Source organism: Misgurnus anguillicaudatus, chromosome 19 (assembly GCF_027580225.2).
Source record: "Misgurnus anguillicaudatus chromosome 19, ASM2758022v2, whole genome shotgun sequence".
NCBI lineage: Eukaryota > Metazoa > Chordata > Actinopteri > Cypriniformes > Cobitidae > Misgurnus > Misgurnus anguillicaudatus.
In genome coordinates, this window is record NC_073355.2 from 29,868,784 (window position 1) to 29,892,330 (window position 23,547).

At 37.0% G+C, this 23,547-nt stretch overlaps 4 protein-coding genes and 1 long non-coding RNA gene across 5 annotated transcripts; 3 read left to right on the top strand and 2 right to left on the bottom strand.

Moving 5' to 3' along the window:
• Positions 1-1,496: 1,496 nt before the first annotated feature.
• LOC129436230 (heat shock 70 kDa protein) lies at positions 1,497-4,213 on the bottom strand. The gene is made up of 2 exons (XM_055194221.2): positions 3,978-4,213; positions 1,497-3,686 (listed from the first exon to the last, which is right to left on the bottom strand). The coding sequence occupies exon 2, from the start codon at positions 3,663-3,665 to the stop codon at positions 1,734-1,736; it is 1,932 nt and encodes a 643-aa protein (XP_055050196.2). The 5' UTR covers positions 3,666-3,686; positions 3,978-4,213; the 3' UTR covers positions 1,497-1,733.
• A 715-nt stretch (positions 4,214-4,928) lies between these two features.
• On the top strand, positions 4,929-8,256 carry LOC129436231 (heat shock 70 kDa protein). Its single transcript, XM_055194222.2, has 2 exons — positions 4,929-5,479; positions 6,026-8,256. The coding sequence occupies exon 2, from the start codon at positions 6,042-6,044 to the stop codon at positions 7,971-7,973; it is 1,932 nt and encodes a 643-aa protein (XP_055050197.2). The 5' UTR covers positions 4,929-5,479; positions 6,026-6,041; the 3' UTR covers positions 7,974-8,256.
• Positions 8,257-10,087: 1,831 nt separating this feature from the next.
• hsd17b1 (hydroxysteroid (17-beta) dehydrogenase 1) lies at positions 10,088-13,329 on the top strand. The gene is made up of 6 exons (XM_055194227.2): positions 10,088-10,386; positions 10,488-10,649; positions 10,875-11,054; positions 11,215-11,308; positions 11,400-11,580; positions 13,078-13,329. The coding sequence occupies exons 1-6, from the start codon at positions 10,290-10,292 to the stop codon at positions 13,249-13,251; spliced, it is 888 nt and encodes a 295-aa protein (XP_055050202.2). The 5' UTR covers positions 10,088-10,289; the 3' UTR covers positions 13,252-13,329.
• Positions 10,843-23,128, bottom strand: LOC141351083 (uncharacterized). The gene is made up of 6 exons (XR_012359262.1): positions 23,028-23,128; positions 22,879-22,931; positions 16,968-17,374; positions 14,047-14,165; positions 11,505-11,597; positions 10,843-11,047 (listed from the first exon to the last, which is right to left on the bottom strand). It is a non-coding gene; the product is annotated as an uncharacterized lncRNA (long non-coding RNA).
• LOC129436235 (coenzyme Q-binding protein COQ10 homolog, mitochondrial) lies at positions 15,684-18,704 on the top strand. The gene is made up of 5 exons (XM_055194228.2): positions 15,684-16,093; positions 16,921-17,073; positions 17,176-17,368; positions 17,612-17,713; positions 18,191-18,704. The coding sequence occupies exons 1-5, from the start codon at positions 15,996-15,998 to the stop codon at positions 18,347-18,349; spliced, it is 705 nt and encodes a 234-aa protein (XP_055050203.1). The 5' UTR covers positions 15,684-15,995; the 3' UTR covers positions 18,350-18,704.
• Positions 23,129-23,547: the final 419 nt, after the last annotated feature.

Below are 23,547 nucleotides of genomic sequence, written 5' to 3' on the forward strand. Positions count from 1 at the left end.
CAGTTAAATAGATTATAAGATATACATTTAACACGAGTATAAATAACTGATGTATTATGTTTCAGCAATATTTAATTGTCATTATGCCACGGCGTAGTTTATTACCAAGGAAGATTAGGGCCAAGCTAAATTAAAGAAATAAAACCATCTCGAGATTTAAGTCATTATAATGCGAGATTTAACTATTCGTTTTTCGAGAAAAAAGTCAAAATAAGTACAATTTTGCTAATAAAGTCGTAATATATTGATAATAATGTCAAGGCATGCAACGAGCAGAATATAAGGTTCACTTTAGTCGTGTTTTCATGGAAGCAAGAATATGAAACAAGATGTAAAGGCATTTCCTTAAAAAAACATGAAAGAAAACATTGAGGCTTAATTCGTTTACACAGTGATATTAAAACACCAAATTTAGCAAACATTTCATCAATAAAACATTCTGTGTACAGGCAAGCAGAAGATCCCAGAATAAGAACACAAAAGAGCACGTTAGTTTCCTTCAATATAACCGAGCACATTCTGGGCTTTTCTGCTTGACAGTACACGCTTATTAATAATATATCTTTAGTGTATAGTGAATTAAGTGTATTAATATCACTGTCTTAATGCATTAAACCACGTTGAGAATATGCCTAATCTGAAAATATTTATTCTGAAACAGATTCTGAGAGCATATACCTTAGGCTATTTGCCTGTTGTATGAAAAAGGCAAGTAGGTAGCCCTTGGTATCTGCTTTGGAGATCTGCTTGTTCACATCACTCCAAACACGTTAATGTAAAATATGACATTATTATCAAAATATTACGACTTTATTCTCGTTATATATTGATTTAATTTCTGAAATGTTTCCAGTTTATTCTTGAAATTTCATTTATTTTGACTATTTTTTTGGAAAAAAGTTAAAGCTCGCATTATAATGACTTTAATCTCAAGATGGTTTATTTTTTATTCTTTTTGGCGCTAATCCTCCTTGGTAGTTTATTATAACAACTATTTGTTTCTTTTTTTTGTTCTCATCCTGTAAACCCCTTCATAAGAGAAGACTCTAGTATTTGTGGTTGTCTTTTACACACAGTCATGTTGCCCCCTGCTGTATGTGTCAGGAACTACAGCCTGAATGGATACCAGAATTCCCTTCACAAAGCCATTGGTTCTGATTTAAGTTTTTGAGTGTGAAAATTTATATATTTACATTCTGGGGTATCTTATGTGTTATTGTGTCAAACTATGTTAGTTGCTTGTTGGATGTCCAGGCAAAAAAAAAAAAAACTAACTCTGGACATCATCCGACAGTGATCATTAAATGTATAATCTTTTGATATTTTTTAAAGGTTTTACTTTATTTTTTCCTTACATGTGCATTTTACCCCAAAATTTAAAATGATTCTATTGAAATGTGAAAAATGTGGTAATAAAGAATTAAAAGATGGTAGAGCTGATAATTTATTAGGATAGTATAGTTTTGTTTTAATTAAAAAGTAATAGCACAACTATATTTATGAATAAATAACATTTATTTACTTGATCATAACATTAATCAGCATACAACTGTAACAAAATACAAAATATTTAACATCACATACATTTTTTTATTTTTACATATTTATAAAAACAATGTGAACTTTACAAATGTAAACATTTACAGGAAGATCAAAACAATAAAAAATGTGCTTGTAACTCAGTGAAAACTGAACAGAGATTTATTATCAGTCTTTTATCATTTTGTTGCTTTTTAATCCACCTCTTCAATAGTTGGTCCCTGGGCACCGGCCCCTGAACCGGCGGCACGTGCCTGAGCTCCACAGCCTCCAGCTGGCATCCCTCCCTGGTACAGTTTAGTAATGATTGGGTTACAGACTTTCTCCAGCTCTTTCAAATGATGTTCATACTCCTCCTTATCAGCCAACTGGTTGTTCTCTAGCCAGGTGATGGTCTCGTTGCATTTCTCAATAACTTTCTTCTTGTCATCTTCACTGATTTTACCTTTTAGGTTCTCATCCTCCACACTGTTTTTCATGTTGAAGGCGTAAGACTCCAGTGAGTTCTTGGCAGTAATTTTCTCTCTCTGAAGATCATCCTCTGCTTTGTATTTGTCAGCGTCCTGCACCATTCTCTCAATCTCTTCTTTGCTCAGTCGGCCCTTGTCATTGGTGATGGTGATCTTGTTCTCTTTGCCAGTGCTTTTGTCCACAGCTGACACATTTAGGATTCCATTGGCATCGATGTCAAAGGTCACTTCGATCTGAGGGACTCCACGTGGTGCAGGTGGAATTCCTGTCAGCTCAAACTTCCCCAGCAGGTTGTTGTCTTTGGTCATGGCCCTCTCTCCCTCATATACCTGGATCAGGACGCCGGGCTGGTTGTCTGAGTAGGTGGTAAAGGTCTGGGTCTGTTTGGTGGGGATGGTGGTGTTGCGTTTGATGAGGGCAGTCATGACTCCTCCTGCTGTTTCAATACCCAGAGACAGTGGAGCAACATCCAGCAGCAAAAGATCTTGAACGTTTCCAGATGTGTCGCCCATAAGGATGGCAGCTTGCACTGCAGCACCATAAGCCACTGCTTCATCTGGGTTGATGCTCTTGTTCAGCTCTCTTCCATTGAAGAAATCTTGTAGAAGTTTCTGGATCTTAGGGATTCTCGTGGATCCACCAACCAGAACAATGTCATTAATCTGAGACTTGTCCATTTTGGCATCTTTCAGGGCTTTCTCCACAGGTTCTAGAGTTCCCCTGAAGAGGTCTGCGCACAGCTCTTCAAACCTTGCTCTGGTGATGGATGTGTAGAAGTCAATGCCCTCATACAGGGAGTCGATCTCAATGCTGGCCTGAGAGCTGGATGACAGGGTTCTCTTGGCTCTCTCACAAGCTGTACGAAGCCTCCTCAGTGCCCTCTTGTTCTGACTGATGTCCTTCTTGTGTTTCCTCTTGAATTCTTCTACAAAGTGATTCACCATGCGGTTGTCAAAGTCCTCCCCACCCAGGTGAGTGTCTCCAGCTGTGGATTTCACCTCAAAGATGCCATCTTCAATGGTCAAGATGGACACATCAAATGTGCCTCCACCCAGGTCAAAGATCAGGACATTACGCTCTGAACCTTTGCCTTTATCCAGCCCATACGCGATGGCTGCAGCTGTGGGCTCGTTGATGATTCGGAGAACATTCAGCCCAGCGATTACTCCGGCGTCTTTAGTTGCCTGCCTCTGAGAGTCGTTGAAATAAGCGGGGACTGTGATAACCGCATTCGTGACCTTCTGTCCCAGGTAAGCCTCTGCAATCTCCTTCATCTTCACCAGGACCATGGATGAGATTTCTTCAGGGTTAAATGATTTGGTTTCTCCTTTGTATTCAACTTTTACCTTTGGCTTTCCCCCATCGCTGATGACTTGGAAGGACCAATGCTTCATGTCAGACTGCACAACTGGATCATCAAATTTCCTGCCAATCAGCCTCTTGGCATCAAACACTGTGTTGCTGGGGTTCATGGCCACCTGGTTTTTAGCTGCATCTCCAATGAGCCTCTCTGTGTCTGTGAAGGCAACATAGCTTGGTGTTGTTCTGTTGCCCTGGTCATTAGCGATGATCTCCACTTTTCCATGCTGAAAAACTCCCACACAGGAGTAAGTGGTGCCCAGGTCAATTCCAATAGCGACTCCTTTTGCAGACATTTTCGACTTTTTACTTTATACCTATAGTCAAGAAAACAAAAACAAAATCAGTAAAGTTTTTAACATTCATTCTCACTTTTTTTGCATCTATTTCAGTTCATTTTTCTCAGCACACAAATGGGCAGAATGATTTATAAATGTTTTCTAATTAAAAACGACATAACAAAATAACATTTCCAGCTAGTAACAGTTTCTTTGGTTATTGATGTGTTATATTTTTTTAAACATATACAACATCACAAATATAACTACTAAAATCTATCTGCTGTGTATTTACAAGTTTAAGGCATAAAGGATATAAACTCAACGTACCGTGTATGAATGAGATTTCTTCTATTGTATTACGCCTGTGTCGTAAAACGCTTTGCGGTTTTGCGCGCTCTCTCTCTCTCTTTCTCTCGTGCTGTGGTTCCGAAGTTTGCCGATATGTACCGAACCAGAGCCTCTGTTGCGCTTTATATTATCCAGGATGGCGCTCTTGAAGTTTCTCGAAACCTCCTGCGATTTAGACCAATCACAACGAGACACAGTCGAGTGGCTCCTCCCACAATATAGCGTCATCCCGTAATAATCCACTTTCAGATATTTCTCCAGTTTCTGTTATTATAAGGCCCTTTAATATGATATCACACTTAATATGTTATATAGTGTGTTTAAACATTCATATTTTTCTTAATAAGGCAGCTTCTTGTATATCTCATATAATGTGTGTTGATTGTAATATTTATAGTGCTTCCCGTTTAAAACAGAGAAATGTATTATGAAATATAAATTTGACACGAGTATAAATAACCGATGAGTAGTATTATTGGGTTTCAGCAATATTTGATAGTCATTATGCCAAGGCAAAGTTTAACTGTTTGTATGGTATTTAAAAAGACAAAAATAAAAAGCGAAAGTAGATGATGCGTTTAACTGTCTCTTTTCTTTTAGCTCTTTTTTCATTTTGTTATATAAAGTATACAGTACTGGACATTTTGTACAGTATTTATATTTATTCAGATTTGCATAAACTATTAAAATAACAGGAGTAGCCCATATGATATTAAACAGAGTACTAGACCATGTAATTTATGACAAAACTGTTAAAAATACGGCAAACTACAGCATATAATGTAATACCAGTTTTACTGTAAAAATACAAAAATAAATAGAAAACAAAAAGCTCACGGAAAATAAAGCATACTTTGAGCTCAGTTTGACCAGTTATTAATGTTTTGCCGATACTCTCGCTTTCTATTTAAAGTAATTTTCTTTGGTCCAATATTTTTATTGTTTTTAAAGTTAAAGACTACTCCGGAACGTTGGAGACGTTTCTGGAACATTAGAGACTTTTCGAGTCATATCTAGTAATTCCGCGCAGGTTTCACTAGAGGTCAGTGTTATGTCATCATGTTAAGGATGGGTTTTCTTCATTTATTGTAGACACCATTCTATCTTTAATGTCTTTAGTCGTTTTCAGCGGCAAAATTCATGAATCGCTTAAGAATGTTTTTAATACAAATGAGAAAATATCACTGGATTCAGGTGAGTCCACAGAAACGTTCTCGCAGATGCTTCTTTGACGGCTGACGTAAGCGCGCCGCTTATCTCTGATTGGTCAGATTCTCAGGACGCTTCCAGAAGTGTGGAGAATTTGAATGTATGAGCGCTGTGGTGTATTTAAACAGCGGCTGGAGGAGAGAGAAACCATGAACTCAACTTATTGAACGCTTAAGCGATTAGAAGGAGGGGCGTTTTTAATATTTTCGTGAGGATTTAATTTCTAATATTTTATTTATTTGAAATTATTATTACATCCCAGAACCTGCTTGGTAAGTAAACTGTATAACTTAATTGCACAAAACTAAAGACACAAATGCTTAGCTATGTCTTAACATTTCGATATTATATTTGCTTTGATTACTTTATTTACATTTTGAGTCTTTATTTTTCTTTATTGTGTTAATTTAATATACTTGTATAGTATAGTAATTACTATAATTTATTAACGTATATTACAATATTCCAAAGTATTACCTATATTGAAAGTGTACGTTAATATTTATTACGGTAAGGTTAAAAAAACACTGGAGTCTAGGAAATTTACTACAGTTTACTAGAGTAAATACTTAAAAAAACACTAGTGTTTTTCATCTGGTTGTACTCTGCTGCTTATAAAAACATTATAATTTTTTTTGTTTATATCTTGGATGAGAACACAGTGTCTAACCGTATTTACTAGACTATATGCACAATTGGTTTGTTTACTGATGACAATGTAACATTATTTCCTAACTAACATAATACACAATCATTTTATCCATGTTGATTTGGTGCTAAATCTCATTCTTTCTATTTTTGTATTTTATGTCAAACAGTTTGCTGTGATCAAAAATGTCTGCAAAAGGAGTTGCTATTGGAATTGACCTGGGCACCACTTACTCGTGTGTGGGAGTTTTTCAGCATGGAAAAGTGGAGATCATCGCTAATGACCAGGGCAACAGAACAACACCAAGCTATGTTGCCTTCACAGACACAGAGAGGCTCATTGGAGATGCAGCTAAAAACCAGGTGGCCATGAACCCCAGCAACACAGTGTTTGATGCCAAGAGGCTGATTGGCAGGAAATTTGATGATCCAGTTGTGCAGTCTGACATGAAGCATTGGTCCTTCCAAGTCATCAGTGATGGGGGAAAGCCAAAGGTGAAAGTTGAATACAAAGGAGAAACCAAATCATTTAACCCTGAAGAAATCTCATCCATGGTCTTGGTGAAGATGAAGGAGATTGCAGAGGCTTATCTGGGACAGAAGGTGACGAATGCGGTTATCACAGTTCCCGCCTATTTCAACGACTCTCAGAGGCAGGCCACTAAAGACGCCGGAGTAATCGCTGGGCTGAATGTTCTCCGAATCATCAACGAGCCCACGGCTGCAGCCATCGCCTATGGACTGGATAAAGGCAAAGGTTCAGAGCGTAACGTCCTGATCTTCGACCTCGGTGGCGGTACCTTTGATGTGTCGATCCTGACAATTGAGGATGGCATCTTCGAGGTGAAATCCACAGCTGGAGACACTCACCTGGGTGGGGAGGACTTTGACAACCGCATGGTGAATCACTTTGTAGAAGAATTCAAGAGGAAACACAAGAAGGACATCAGTCAGAACAAGAGGGCGCTGAGGAGACTTCGTACAGCTTGTGAGAGAGCCAAGAGAACCCTGTCATCCAGCTCTCAGGCCAGCATTGAGATTGACTCCCTGTATGAGGGCATTGACTTCTACACATCCATTACTAGAGCAAGGTTTGAAGAGCTGTGCGCAGACCTCTTCAGGGGAACTCTAGAACCTGTGGAGAAAGCCCTGCGAGATGCCAAAATGGACAAATCTCAGATTAATGACATTGTTCTGGTTGGTGGATCCACGAGAATCCCTAAGATCCAGAAACTTCTACAAGATTTCTTCAATGGAAGAGAGCTGAACAAGAGCATCAACCCAGATGAAGCAGTGGCTTATGGTGCTGCAGTGCAAGCTGCCATCCTTATGGGCGACACATCTGGAAACGTTCAAGATCTTTTGCTGCTAGATGTTGCTCCGCTGTCTCTGGGTATTGAAACAGCAGGAGGAGTCATGACAGCCCTCATCAAACGCAACACCACCATCCCCACCAAACAGACCCAGACCTTTACCACCTACTCAGACAACCAGCCTGGCGTCCTGATCCAGGTATATGAGGGAGAGAGGGCCATGACCAAAGACAACAACCTGCTGGGGAAGTTTGAGCTGACAGGAATTCCACCTGCACCACGTGGAGTCCCTCAGATCGAAGTGACCTTTGACATCGATGCCAACGGAATCCTAAATGTGTCAGCTGTGGACAAAAGCACTGGCAAAGAGAACAAGATCACCATCACCAATGACAAGGGCCGACTGAGCAAAGAAGAGATTGAGAGAATGGTGCAGGACGCTGACAAATACAAAGCAGAGGATGATCTTCAGAGAGAGAAAATTACTGCCAAGAACTCACTGGAGTCTTACGCCTTCAACATGAAAAACAGTGTGGAGGATGAGAACCTGAAAGGTAAAATCAGTGAAGATGACAAGAAGAAAGTTATTGAGAAATGCAACGAGACCATCACCTGGCTAGAGAACAACCAGTTGGCTGATAAGGAGGAGTATGAACATCATTTGAAAGAGCTGGAGAAAGTTTGTAACCCAATCATTACTAAACTGTACCAGGGAGGGATTCCAGCTGGAGGCTGTGGAGCTCAGGCACGTGCCGCCGGTTCAGGGGCCGGTTCCCAGGGACCAACTATTGAAGAGGTGGATTGAGACCATTTAACACAATTTTAGTGTTAAGTGTCTGCAAGACCTCACTTCAGAAAGACTTTTACAGACCAGTGTGGACTGATTTGTGTACTAGCTGTGCTAGTGCTATAAAGGAACTTTTATATGTGATATTGCTGCTATTATTTCAATTTTTTTATTCTCAAATCACTGTAGTTTAATTGATAAACCGAAAGATATGTATTGATATGTAATATAAACATTGTTATTGGTTGTATCTTTCATGAATGCTGTTAATACAGTTTTTTTAATTAAAATATAAATTTCACTTTGTCTCACTTTGTTTAATTATTAACATATGGTTTCTTTTTGTCAAGTCAATAACAGTTCAAATGTAGTGAGCTCATTATTAAGCACACATGCTATAATTACAATAGTTACATTTTTCATTTATTTTTTTAGTCATTTGTACAATAAATAAAAAACTTGAAATTAGTTCCAAATGATTGAATTTTCTTAAAATGAAATTAACATATTTCATTATTAAACCTTAATTTAATCATTTAAAACCAGTGGGATTTTTTTCCACTGTAGTCTGGTACAGCATTTTAACAATCCTACTGTAAATACAAAAAATGCTTAAGATGTTTTTGTTAGTCACCATTATTTAAAGTTAATAAAGATGGGGCAAATAATTAGATAGGTTTCCAAGTAAAATTGCTGTTTAATAAAGTCAGTGGATAATTTTAGAGCAAACAATAATATACTGGCTATATTAGAAGGTTTCATCTGTGTACATAATATACAGGTTTTTATTTATATTTCATAACGTTTCATGATCTGTTCAGAAGTTTGATAACTTTAAAGCAACACTATGTAGTTTCCATGTAAAAATGACCTACAGCTCCCCCATGTGGTTGAAAAGCGCAACAGTGCCTGGTATCAGACACTCTTCTGCAGGCAGGGGGAGGGGCAGGGCTGTTTCCTACCCTCCACCGCCACTTTCAGAGTGTGCTTGTAGCAGCTAGGAGGCTGCTCAGGTTGCAGCAACAGTACAATTTTTCCAGTTAAAAGTTGTTCTATCACTGAAATAATTTTAGAGACATTATTTAAAGGTAAAAAAACCTACATAGTGTTGCTTTAAATAAATTTGTAATAACTTTATTAAGTGAGTGCATTATACAAATCAAGCCCAAATTCGGTTTTCAGGTGTTTCTAGCATATATACACTTCTGTTTAAATTACAGTGTTAAATGTTTGTTCAAAGACATATAAACATTAACAAGTCTTCACAGGAAAAACTATAAAAAGTACAGCATTATGCAAAGCATTTCTGGGAACCAAAATCAGAAAAAAAGATTGATGAGGATTTCTGGTTCCCAGAATGCTTTGCATAAGCTTTTTTATTATAATTTTATTCTGTAAAAACAAAGACTTGTTAATGTTTAATATTCTTTTATTTTTTTAACATACTGTTGCCAATAAATTAGAAAAATATAATCAACATAAGTTTTGAAAAAATGAATTGATTTGACCCTCCATGTTGTTGTCTTTAGTTTCTTTTGGCCAAACAATGATCTCAGAATTTAAGCATGCATTAAGATTTATTCAGAAAATATGTCTTGAATTGTCTGAAGTAAACTAATTTTAGAGCAGCATTCTTCCTCTATTTTATATATCTTCAACTTTTTCAGATTTTCAAGTGAATCCTCACAATAATTTACCGAACATTTCATCATATTAGTATTTGCCACAGGATTACTGTTTGTGTGCGCCTTTAGTGACAGTTTTTCTGAATTGCTAAAACACATTTTTCACTCATTTTCTCAAAACCTTAAACACAAATTCAAATTGTCAAACTAAATACACAGAATCCCTGACTCTTCTAGAAGAATCGAACAATTCCTTTAAAACCATTTCACCTGTACTCAAAATCAAAATAAGCTTTCAAATTTCAGACACATGAGTCTATAATTTAAACACATTAGACACAACCTTAAAATGGAAAACATAGCATTTTAGCATTTATAAAACAATTGCGTTTTACTGAGAAGTTTGTGTTTAGAGTTTTGCAAAAAGAGTGCATGATTTGACAAATGGGTGTAGGAATTTGGTTCAGAGATTGGGGTTTAGTGTTTTGGCAATTCAAAAAAAAAAACTGTAAGCCGCACCTGCAGAGCAAATAACAGTGTGAAACCAAAATGTTTACCTCTAGCTGGCCTTGTGATAATGAAAGAAAACTAAAACATTATATCAAAGACACAGCAAGTTAGACGGACTACATATCTTTGAAGATTACAGCAGCTACAACACTTCACTTCACATCTTTCTAGAGTTGTGAACTGCTCTTCTTTTGCCCCAATGGAGCAAAAAGTTGTTCTCATCACTGGCTGTTCCTCAGGGATCGGACTCAGCCTTGCTGTGCAGCTCGCATCCAATCCTTCCAAAGCATATAAAGGTAACTGATACTACACAAATGTTTTGTATATTGCATCTATTTCTAAAGTATTTCTAGCTACATTCGTTGCAAAAGTATGAACGGTCATTTATTTTGTTTAGTCTATGCTACCATGCGCAACCTGGACAAGAAGCAACATTTGTTGGAGACTGTAAGAGGATTACATGCGGATACTATGGCCATTCTCCAGATGGATGTGACCGACCAGCAGTCCATACTTGATGCTAAGGGGAAAGTTACAGAGGACAGAATTGACATACTGGGTAAAAAAACAGACCAGAATGCAGCTAAAGGAAAAAGTGACCTTTATAAATAATGTATGAAACAAATAAATATTAAAATAGACATTAAAAGTCCTGTTACAATAATCAATGTAAATGTAGAGGTACACTTTAGTGCCATGGTCAATGTAAAATAGTAAATTTATAGTTAAAATTTATTTAACAGTACACTTCATCTCTGCTTCTCTTTTATTATCTTGATGTAAGTTTGTAATGCAGGTATAGGTCTGATGGGACCTCTGGAGACCCTCTCAATGGACACTATACGTGAAGTCCTAGAGGTCAATCTGCTGGGCACCATTCGCACCATACAGACCTTTCTCCCAGACATGAAGAGAAGAAGATGTGGAAGGATCCTGGTAACCGGAAGCATTGGAGGACTGCAGGGTGTGTCAGATTGGAGAAATACACAGACAGAGAGAGACATAGTTTTATAATATGCAGACGAGCAAAGTTATTTTGGTATTATGGGAAAACAATTATAATGTTTGTAATCCTTTGTGATGAAATCTATGGTAATGCTGACCTGCACTATTTACGTACTCAGGTTTGCCATTCAATGATGTTTACTGTGCTAGTAAATTTGCAGTAGAGGGCGCTTGTGAAAGCCTGGCTATACTGCTTCAACATTTCAATATTCAGTGAGTATTATAGTGTGAGTACACCGGCTGTAGCATGTATGATCACAGAAAATAGTATATGCCACTGTTTTCTTTCACTTCTGTTATGCAGTGTGAGCCTGATTGAATGTGGACCAGTCAACACAGATTTCTTCATGAACCTGAAGAGAACAGAGCCCAGCGATGAGGTGCTGGACACTGATGCATACACACGCACCCTGTATGAGCAATATCTGCAGCACTGCCAGTCCATCTTTCAGAATGCAGCCCAGGATACCGATGACATCATACAGGTACATTCAGCACACCCCTAATTGTATGTGAAAAGGAGATTAAAGCAAAACACCACCGTTTTTCTTTTTCTTACCATCTTAGACAAATTAATAAATACCTATATCAATGGCGGCTCGTGACTGCTCATCCGCTAAGGCGCTAATTTAAAATAAGTGTTCGGATTGTCATGTGTGTGGTTCTTAATTTCAAAATGTGTGTCCTGCGTGTCGAGAGATCTTGTGTGCATCACGTGTTTTGTCAAAACAAGTGCCTGCTGCACACGCGTCAAAACCGTTTATGATAAAAGAGATGCTCAAGTTCACAAAATACACGCTAGACACTCCCTTAACAGTAACCTCTGATTACGCATGAGATTATGCGAGTATCTGGCAAACACAAGCGTCTCTTTTATCATAAACCCTTTAGACGCGTCTGCAGCAGGCACTTATTTTGGCATGACATGTGATGCACACAGGACCTCTCAAAGCGCAGAACACATATTTTGAAATTACGAACCACACACATGACGGGCTACATACATGTTGTGACGAACTTCGCATCGTGCGCCCTCTATAAAAGAAGTCACCAGCCGCCTCTGATACCTATCTTTTTCAATGCGTGCACTTTTAATCTTTAATCAGATTTTTTTTATACTTTCAATTTTTCAGTTTACAAAAACGACACTAAAAAAAGAAAAAAAAATACAGAAAAGAAATATTTTACAGTATCTCAATTTAACAATGTCTTTGAGGTCAATCACATACTAATATCACATTGTCCAAGTAATCTAAGGGGGTTGTCAGATTTTAATAAAGGTATTGTACGCCTTTCTAAGGCTATATGTTATTTTTTTAAAGGCACACTGCAATTATACATTTAACCGACTGGCCCCCAAACCATTTTAGAGTTCCCAAGTTCATGCAGGTGTCCTAGCACAGTGGTTCCCAAGTTTTTTCAGCGTGCGGCCCCCCTTGTGTATGGTGCATTCCTTCGCGGCCCCTCAAAGAAAATTTGTGACAAAAACTGTTCTAAAGCTCAACATTTTAATTAAAAAAACAACAACATTAAATTATACAAAAAAGTAGTGCTTTTGGTTAGTAGCCTTATTTTTTTAGGTTTAATTACACAAAATTCATGATAAATTAATGTATTTCATAAAATGTCATAAAACTGGGGCCCCCCTGGCACCATCTCCTGGCCCCCAGTTTAAAACCACTAGAAGAGTAACCACTATGTCTATAGCTATTTATCACAATAGACATTACTGACAACCAAAAAAAAAATTTTTTTTAATTATTTAAAAAAAAAATAAATATATTTTTTTTTAAATATAATTATTTAAAAAATGTTAATATTATGCAACCTAATGCACAATCATAATGTGAAAGTGTTGTTTTCGTCTCTCTACATATACATATAGATAAATATACATATACTGTCAGTGCAATATACCCATTGTCTTAGTCATTCTATAAGAACAACTAACAGGTTCTTTCCTACACTGTCTCCACTTTTAGGTGTATCTGGAGGCAATCCAAGCACAGACTCCATTGCTCAGATATTACACGAACAGGGCCCTGCTACCCATGAGCAGCCTGAAATTTTCATGCCTGGATGGCTCTCAGTACATCAGAGCAATGAGCAAGCTCATCTTCTCTCCACCTAAACCCAATACAGATGAACAAATATAATGCTTTTGTAATAAAGATTTACAGTTAAAATCAACTGGAAAAAAATACTTACTTTTATAGACTAAAAGACATTTTTCACACTAAGTGAAAAAAATAAAATAAAACTTTGGTATTTTATCTATTACACTGAGCCACTGTGTCTCATTTTTTAACTATGTTCAGATTTTTATTTCAAGGACTGTCCTAAATGACCCTCCACCCACCAAAACACCATCAGTTTCACAAGTGTCCTTGTTTGTTTACTACAGCAAGAGAACACTAGGGACAGAGTACATTACGTCGTCTACACAAGGTCAATATTCTGCTATAGTGAGTGTTTGTTGTAAGGACACAGTGATCCTGAGGAAATTCCAAAATAACTAATGTCTAAAGTTTTAACATATAAATCACATTTTTAGATGATTTACACCCTCCTTGTGGCATTTATATAAAGTGTATAGACACCCTTAAAAACAGCTGTATTGCATGCACTCCATAATCTCTTATTATTATTTTTTGATGTGTCTCTATATTACATACAAATTTCAATGTAAAATGTATACATATATAAAAGTGTGACATTGACTGTGACCATTAGACACTGTGTATTCTGTGTGCACTACACCTCCAAACTCACCTGCATTTGTGGGATGTGATTTGGCTGTAAGAGAATGAGCATTTCTGAAATAGCTAAAGTTACAGCTTTTACATAACCTAATAAATCTTACTTGAGTGACCTGTTTTGTGAATGTTAACATTTAAACCCTGTGACCGTCACCTTACCAACACCCACATAGCGATACACCCCTAACTTACTCTGACTGGATTTTTCCTGTGCATCTTAACCAAGTTTAGCCGTAATGACATGTTGGGTCAAGCTTAGGCAGAAGGTCATGGGCTATAATTTCTCCTGGCCTCCAGCTTAAAATATTTCCCTGTGGATAACAAATAATACACACTGGTTTCAGTTTGGCATTACATCAATTGTATTTCAGTAAAAGTAGGTAATTTTAGTTATTTTTATTATTTATAATAAAGTTTTTTTATACAGAAACTGTTACATTTAACCTCTTAAACCCTAAGGACCCAGTCCCGGGGACAAAATTTCGTATTTTGACTCAAATAAAATATTCTTTTAATCTTTAATGGTCCATCATGGACCCCAGTAACACATATGAGATACTGTTTGAAAGCTTAGACTCTCTACTTTCTCCAGATATGCATCACTTTGAGAAATCTTTTACTGTAAGAAAGTTATTTACACTTAATTTACACTATCACCCCCCCCATAATTTTGTATATGATTTAATATTCACATATTTCATATTTTTCAAGTATGACAAACATGGGCAAGTCTTATATCAAATGAAAGCTCTCATTCTCAGGAATAAGGAATAAGCGTTATTTTTGTTCTATTATTAACACATATCCAACAATAGTTGAATGAATAATGATGTAAAAAATCGTCTTTTGTAAACATATGGGAAAATTGAGTGTGGACTGCCTCAGATAGCACATATAGCCACAAATGATACACCATCTTTTCTCTTAGGTCCTACTCTAAAAAATGAGTCCATTCACAGCATTTTCTTAGGTTGTGTGCATGAATAATCCCTTGTTATTTATTGTATGTCCAAAACAAAAAATTAATATTTATATGAAAAATGTATTTTCGGACACTTCAGTAAAATGAAAATAACTTTTGAATGCGACATGCTAAAGAGATCATTCTTTTTTTGGGTGTTTACTGTCTGCTGCTGGTAACAACCAGAACTGTTTGCAGTCTGCTAGAGCACACAGAACCAGAGTTATACACTATCAAAGGCAGTATTTACAACATAAAAAAAGAAAATTTGGTGTTTCATCATATGGAAAACAACATAAATAACACTATTTGTCACAAACAGCAGCTTTTTATGTAACTTCAAAGGGTTTTCTTTAAAATGATATAAAGAAATTGCATTTATTCCACTGTATGTGGTTATGGGAGCACTTTAAATGTTTTTAGGCAGAAATTGTATACAAAAAGGGTATTATTCCTCCAATCAGTTGGAGTAAAATAACTTTTGCATACATTATGATAGAGAAAAAAATCTTTTTTCCTCTGTAAGCTGGCAATTGCTGGAATCAAACAAAACTGTCTGCAGGGAGCTGAGGCACTCAGGGCCAGAGTTATACACTTTTAAATAAAAACTTTAGAAAAAAAACATCAAAAAGCGCCTATTTATTTTTGTGTTTATTAGAGGACTGACAACACATACAACCATGTTTAGCACTTTCAACAGTGTTTTATGTAATTTCAAAGGGTTTCCTGTAAAATGATACCAAACATTTGTATGTAAACCTCTGCATGTGGGTATGGGAAGCTTTTGAAATTAGGTAGGCCAAATCCAGGCGAAAATCCCCAAAATAAAATTTGTCAGATTTTCAAGAAACTATTTGAGTAAATCACTCTCTCTTTTCGGGCCTAAAAGCACATAGTTACTCCTCGTTCCAGTGTAATGACTCGAGAACTGAAACCCCTTAAGGTAAAACAATTATTGTTCTCATGGCGTCTTTGTTCTTAAGGTATGGATGACGCACCTGCCCCGGAGCCGCTCTTAACTCCTCCCCTTTATCAGTGCGTCACTGCAGCGCTCCTCAAACATTTACAATCGGACTTTATTATCGTTCACAGTTACAGAGAAGCCGGTTAGGGGTTATTGGTCTGTGTGAAGTGCACTTTTGAAGCAGCTTTAGTGGTTTTACAACCTTGAAGAGCACAAATGGCAAAAAAGGCGACTTCTCTGTTTCTCCGGGCGCTAGAGATTTCGGAGGGACGGTCGTGTAATATTATGAGGAGAAATTCTAATGCCACTATCAGGTATGAGCTCCCATGCGAAGTACAACTGAAGTTCAATGTTGAAGGATTATTAATTGCTTAACGTTAAATGAGATGCAGAAGTAATTGGGTCTTTGGTAAGTTTTACACGTTTAAAATAGTTAAGGAACCTGGTAAATATGTCCCGACGAAGTAATTTACTTTTGGTTTCTGTAACAATTTTAAATGCATTTACATATAGCCTATATATGTATTTGAAATTGTCATGGTAATAGCCTTTTGAAAACGTCGATTGTTTTGTTGTTAACTGTGTGGAATCTTAAACAAAAGTAGAAAAAAGGCAAAAAAAAATTCACACACCAGTGAGAAGTCACGAGACGGTGGGACAGTTGCGCAGGGTACGCGCACTAGAACTTCACCGTGATTAAAACGCAATGCAGACGTAACTTTACAGAAGCACAAAATGTATCAAGTGAGATCATCTTGTATTAAATAACGAAATAATACCTTAATAAAAATATTTGATTAGAAATTCAAAATGTTTCGATTCAAATCAGAAAGTGAAATTGCGATCAGCGCTCCGTTTGAATAATGCACTGCTACAATGCGCATGCCCGGCTGGCAATGTGCCATACAATTGGGTATAATGGCACGACCTATTGATCGACTCCTCTTCACTATTTACTAGAAAAGACGTCATTTACCGGGTGATCACTGGTGTTTTCGTAAATTGCAAAGAAACCTTGCGTCACATTGTATGTTGTAGTTCTCTGACCACTTCTCTGTTATTATTTAAGAAGAGACAAACAGTTTGAAGTTATTCTGCTCTTGATAAGTGAATAACACAACTTCTTTTTGTTTTTCCTCAGACATTTGAGCTCTTGTGGTGTGTTAGCCACACGAAGGGCAAGCCTACCTCCTCCCATAGAATCTTCACAGGTTGTGCCCACCCGGAGCTTTATTAATTTATCAGCGCATCTCATAACACGAAGAATGGAGTACTCGGAGAGCCGGGCACTTGGGTGAGCACACACAAAAGCAACAACACTAATTTAATTTTATTATTATCCAACAATATCTTGGTTTATTTCTGAAGCAATAAACAAATCATATTTTCCAACCAGCTACTCACCTGAGCAGATGTACAGCGTTGTAGCCAACGTGGACCAGTACCAGCAGTTTGTACCTTGGTGCAAGAAGTCAAAGGTCACAAGGGGGAGAAACGGTGATATGCGAGCTCAGCTTGAAATTGGATTCCCCCCCATCGTTGAGCGCTACACCTCAGAGGTCACAGTTATCCCGAACCACCAAGTCCGAGTAAGTCTATAAACAAATGAGAAATTAAACACCAGTGGTTTTTAATGTGTATGTACATTGTTATTGCTCCAATGCTCAAACTATAAATGGTTCATATTTAGGGATTATTGAGTCTATTTAAATATAAACTATATTATGATGCTGATTTTGAGATCTTTGCTGATCTTAAGCAACAAAAGATCACCTTAAATACTTGCCATATGTACTGTCTATATATGAAGTATCTACATGCATGTGTTTTAGGCGGTGTGCACAGACGGACATCTCTTCAGTCACCTTGAAACACTGTGGCGATTCACTCCTGGGTCTGCAGGACAAGCTGACTCCTGCAATGTGGAGTTCTTTGTAAGTACTGCATACAATGAACAATGCAGCCAAAAACTTTTGTAAAGACACTTTACATGTGTTTGTTACATCATCCTGAACTTTCTCTATGTGGGATTAATCCCATTCAAAGGTAGCACAGGTATTAAACCAGATTAGTGGCTAATTTTTAGCACACATGGGCTGTTTCTTTAAATAGACGGTAACAGAGAGGGACGTGATATAACCTTTCAAGTTCTGAAAGGAAGCGCACAACCTAAATGTCACAGGATTAGAGAGGAAGATCACAGGAATGCAAAGGATTTGAGAGATTATGGACTCATTGACTTAAAAAGATGGACTTAAACATGAATGAATGTTACTATCAATACAAAACCCTCGTTGAACTAAAAATAAACTTATATACAGTGTGCAGTCAACATCTGAAGAAAGTTTGAGAAGCACCGTTCACACCCTATTATTATTAATCTTACCCATAATTCTGTGTTTCTTCTCTAGGTGTCATTTGAGTTCAAATCCCTGCTTCACTCACATTTAGCAACAGTATTTTTTGATGAGGTTGTCAAACAGATGGTCAATGCTTTTGAGGCACGAGCAGCCAAACTGTACAGCACCAGCTCCACTCGACTCCAGACCAGACGAAGAAGAGTTATCTGAGAACCCACTTCAGATGCTTTGTTTAAATGGACATAAGAAGATACATAGACATACATTGTTACAATGTATCTGCTCTGGAGACAAACAGTTTCCTTGTATTAATCCAGTTTTTGGATTGTGGACGGTTAATACCAGCATCTTTACTAAATGCTGAAATTCATATTTATTTAAATTATAGATTATTTAATTTATGGGCATAAGTGTATATAATTATTTTTAATGTATATTTTTTAATGATAGAAGAAGATGAGTGTTTGATATTGGATTTTTAATATTTTTATTTATTTATGATTTTGTTCACACAGTTGACCAAAAAAAGAAAAATGTGTTTTAAATTAAAGTTTTTATTGCAGTTTATATGTCTCTGTGGTGTTTTTAAAATGATATATTTTTAATAGACAAACCACACTCTGAAAATGGAATGCTGGGTTGTTTTAACCCAACTGCTGGGTTGTTTTAACCCTACTGCTGGGTTATTATACCCCATGGTTGCATAACAACAACAATCCACCATTGCGTCATTTTTAATCCAGCATGTGTTCTGTCCAATATTTAACCATTATGGGTCAAAAATAACCCAGCCATTTTTAGAGTGCATGTGCCAATTCATCATTCAACACAACTGCTTAGTATTTTCTCTAAAAAAAATTGATTTCTGCAGTTTGAAATCTCCTTGGTTTTCTATGTCACAAACATGTAACCAATCACATCATCAAAGTTGAATGAGTGGATCAATAGTTTGAGCCATAAATATTTACTGCATCTGAATCACCTACTTCCATACTATATAGTAGATAAAGCGGGTAGTATGTCCAAATTAATTGAAGTATTCACACAGTACTCTGAAAATATTCTACTATAACATCTACTTTGTGTGCTAAATAGGTACACGTTTGGAGGGGGGGGTACAAATGTCACTGGTACATTTAAAAAATGTCCTACTGTATGTCCTAATACCTTTGAGGTACCAATGTGCACCTTTTAGGTACAAAAGTGTACTTTTTGAAAAGGTATCGCCCCAGTGACAACTTTGTACCTTATATTCGCACCTTACATTGACAATAAATTTCACACCCTCACCATCCTGCTCAAAGTTCTCCATTAGTGTGAAGTCTTGAAGATGTTCCAAGAACATTTTCGGGATCACTTACATAAGCCTTGAGAGCCAAACTGTGACCGTACCCATTTCCCTCTAAACAGCCAATTCCTTTTCATTACTCCAGTCCATCCACCAATCACAGTTGAGCTGAGGGCACCTCCTCAAATTACCAAAGGTGTATAGTTTTTACTCCCCACAGTCTGAGTGCAAAAGTGTTCAAGATTCAAAGTGGCAGATTGCTGTTCAAGATCCAAAGTGGCAGCATAGCTCTGTCTGATAGTCATGTTGCGACACATGACAACACAAGTATTATCTATAGCTGCTGATGAATCCTGATGTGTGCAGTTATATCCTATATCTCATGCTTTATGATATGAATATACTTTATGGGAATTAAGGACTAGAGGAGATTCCGTTCAATACCAACAATAAACAATAGTGCATGCAGAATGCAGACCAATAAACTTAGTTTTTTCCCTAGAATAAGATAAAGGGGTTGCAATACAGAATTTGAAAATTGGCTATTATTTTAGTGTTTATTTTAAATATGTGTTTTAAGGATTGACAGCCAGTACGGAAGTAGTTTTGCAAACACCAAGAAGAGTGCTTGCAGACACTGACTGCACACCAGCAACTACTGGCACACCTCTCTATATGCTGGCATCTTTAAATAATCCCCAGGCAGGGATCACAATCTGTGTCCTTTGCCAAAATCTGTTCTTATTTTGGGCTTGCTATTAGCCACAGATAGTTGCAGGTCAGTGGTGTACCCCTATACGGAGACACATAAGAACAGATGCACGCCTCGCTCATCTTAAAACAGATTTTTCCCACTGACCTCCTGATTCTTAGCATACATTGCACACATACCTTTACCATTAGATTTGCAATAGTGAATTCTGTGCATAGCATATAGAAAAAAACTATTCAATTAGAATTGTGAAATCAAGGAATGCACCCTAAAACTGTTTTACACATGGACATAATTGTCAACATAGGCTAGATTGCTGACTGACCGTTCCATAGACCATAAAACTGCACATGTTGTTCCATCATTGTGAAATTAATAAATTAAACTCTGAAATTAGTAAGGTAATTACCACAAAATCTGTAGTTTTATGCACAGCCTGACACAAAATGAAACTACAAAATACTATTCGTACTTTGTAATAAACTTGCCTATATTTGCCCCTAAAGGAAAACTATATTTTACCATGTTCTTATAGACGGTTTTATCGGGCGCACGTGATACACGTCTGGATCCTAACCTTACTTCCGGTTTCGTTTTTTTTTAGGTCTGACTAGTTGTTAAACTGATCTCTTGAACAAATGCCTCGTCGAAAATAACAAATGTTTTGGTTTCCTAGGTAATCTATGTGTTGTTTTTTTGCTTGTTATATAAATAAACTACGTTTAAAGGACTTTGTTGTTATTTATTCTTAGCGAATTTTACCGGAAGTTACGTGCAGACGCTTGTTTATGTTGTTACTGCTGAAACCATAGATACCTCAACTTAGACAAATTAATACATACCTATTTTTATTCAATGCGTGCACTTAATCTTTCTACAGTGTGTTGTGAATGTGTTAGCATTTAGTCTAGCCCCATTCATTCCTTAGGATCCATACAGAAATGAATTTAGAAGCCACCAAACACTTCCATGTTTTCCCTATTTGAAGATTGTTACATAAGTAGTTACACAAGTAAGTATGGCGATTTTTAAGCGGATAAAAAATGAGAACTATATTGTATGGCGGGAGAGCACTTAGTGTGCAGCACTTCAACCTCGGGTGAAGTAATATTGACGAAAGTTTGAGCGAGAGGAGGAGTAGTCAGGAGTGATGATGTTACTGCGCACCGAGGTCGAAGTGCTGCAAACTTTTCCGCCATACAATATAGTTATCATTTTATGTATTAATTTGTCTAAGCTGAGGTTAGAACATAATAAAATATTGAAAAAACAGTGGTGTTTTAACACAAGATTGCTTCTTAATAATGCAATTAAACTTGGTCATGACCTGCAGTGACTTGAGACGTATCAGATCATTTTGGCAAACCCAGGCCATTTCAGATCCCTGAGAGTAGTAAATCCATTCTTGCACTCAGCAGCTTGCTGAGTCACTTGCCCAATGCCCATCTGCAGTGCAAAACAAATTTCACAACCACCAATAACCAGTTCACCTACCACCCTCACAAGAAAGATTCAAAGGTAAAGGTGCAAGAAACATAATAACTAGATTTCCTGAAGAAAATGTGAAGTGGTGCTTGCCATGGCAAAATTCGGAAACAAACTGGTATAATAATGTTAACATGTTTCGGAAGAGCCCACCCCGATGTATCTATGATACTGCTGTCAAAATCTAGGTCTTGCTAAACGGTTGCTAGGGAGTGAATTGGCATCCACCAGTGATTATAGTCCAAGCCATAAGTGAAATTATCCAATCCCTGTGTCTCTATGATGTTCTGATGCGGAGATATAAGGCGTGGTTTATTCCGTTGCTAGGGTACCTCTGTTTGGTTGCTAGAAAGAAAATTGGCATCCACCAATGATGATACTCCATAGGCTGATTGCATGCATGAATTATATAAACCAACCCCCATGTCACCGTGTCATTCAGATTTGAAAATATAACTGTTTGAATTTATGTTGCTAGGGGCATGGCTTAATATCTCTGTATTGATCCTGAGAAACCGATTGGGTGCCTGAATAAAATGCACCCACCCCCATCTATGACACTGTGCTGCTAAGATTTCTAACTGGGAATTTTATAATTGCGGTCTATGGGACTGGTTGCTAGGGTGCCCAAAATGGTTGCTAGGGTGAACTTACACCCCATTGTGGGGTACGTTCTTTAAGCGTCTACCACCAAGAAATCCTCACTGAGAGCTATGACTCGCCAAAGTTCTTTGCCATGTTAAGTCTATGGGATTTTCTCCCCTCATTGTTTGTCTTTGGGAAATTTGGGGCACATCTTACACCTCAGGAGTACAATGTTATGTCAATGTGAGGTATGTTCTTACAGAGTTTACCACCCTCGAGTGGAGCTGTCAAAGTTTGGCGCAATGTTAAGTCTATATGGTTTATGACCCGTGAGAAGTAACAATAGCGATGTTTTGCATAAATGCAAGCAACACTAATAATCAAGACATAAGGGGTGGTTTCTCCGACAGGGATTATCTTAAACCAGGATTAGGCCTTAGTTTAATTAGGAAATAAAACTAGTTTTAACAAACATGCCTTAATAAAAACATTACTGGTGTGCATTTTGAGGCAAAACAAAGGGCACTGATGTATTTTAAGATATGTGTGCAGGTTGTTTTCGGTTTGGACAGCTCTTAAAAATGTTTTAGTCTAGGACTAGCCTAGTCTAATCTCTGTCCGGGAAACTGCCCCATAATCACATAAAATAGGAAGAGAGGGGAGAATTACCTTCATAATGGATCAGCACCGTCAACTGATGAGATTTACACAGAAAGTTTGTTCTGAGGAGTAAAACAGATGGTTTACAACAATAGGCACGTCAGGTTTGTAAATCAGTGCAAACCTAATATGCAGCAAATCAGCAAATTATCGCTCACCTTAGGTTTTAAGAGCGAACAGGCCAGAATTTGGAGAGTTTATCTGCTTTCTGGAAAAAAAATCTTTTAAGCAGCACTCATCAGGTGCGCTTCTACTGCAAAATAACGCGAAAGCAATTCTGCGTATAATTGATCGAATTGCTCTCGCGGTACTTTGACGTCATCAGTCTGTCAGTTCTCACGGTACCTCATAAGTCGAATTTTTTTTTATTTAGAAAATATTTTATTCACAAACGAATTCTCTAAATCGCAGCCTAACTTTCCACATTTCCTAATCGAAAATCAAACTTTTCTAAAATCCCTTAAATTTGTTAAAAACAAGAAAAATGAAAGATTTTTGAAATATTATGATGACTTATGTATTAACACTGATTCATAATGTTTTCCTATGTAAACCTGTTAATTTTTTATATTTTTTATTTATTATTTGATTTTAATTTTTTTATTGTACTAATTTATCTTTCTGTTATCGTATTCTATTTGTGAAACTTTACATATATAATTTGTATGTTTTCATTCC

Bases quoted from the DNA above. Each gene is read 5' to 3' on its own strand.
- LOC129436230 (XM_055194221.2), bottom strand. From the start codon at position 3,665: ATGTCTGCAAAAGGAGTCGCTATTGGAATTGACCTGGGCACCACTTAC.
- LOC129436231 (XM_055194222.2), top strand. From the start codon at position 6,042: ATGTCTGCAAAAGGAGTTGCTATTGGAATTGACCTGGGCACCACTTAC.
- hsd17b1 (XM_055194227.2), top strand. From the start codon at position 10,290: ATGGAGCAAAAAGTTGTTCTCATCACTGGCTGTTCCTCAGGGATCGGA. The intron at 10,387-10,487 runs GTAACTGATACT...TATTTTGTTTAG, and splicing joins TCCTTCCAAAGCATATAAAG to TCTATGCTACCATGCGCAAC. The intron at 11,581-13,077 runs GTACATTCAGCA...CTCCACTTTTAG, and splicing joins ATACCGATGACATCATACAG to GTGTATCTGGAGGCAATCCA.
- LOC129436235 (XM_055194228.2), top strand. From the start codon at position 15,996: ATGGCAAAAAAGGCGACTTCTCTGTTTCTCCGGGCGCTAGAGATTTCG. The intron at 17,369-17,611 runs GTAAGTCTATAA...CATGTGTTTTAG, and splicing joins TCCCGAACCACCAAGTCCGA to GCGGTGTGCACAGACGGACA. The intron at 17,714-18,190 runs GTAAGTACTGCA...TTTCTTCTCTAG, and splicing joins CCTGCAATGTGGAGTTCTTT to GTGTCATTTGAGTTCAAATC.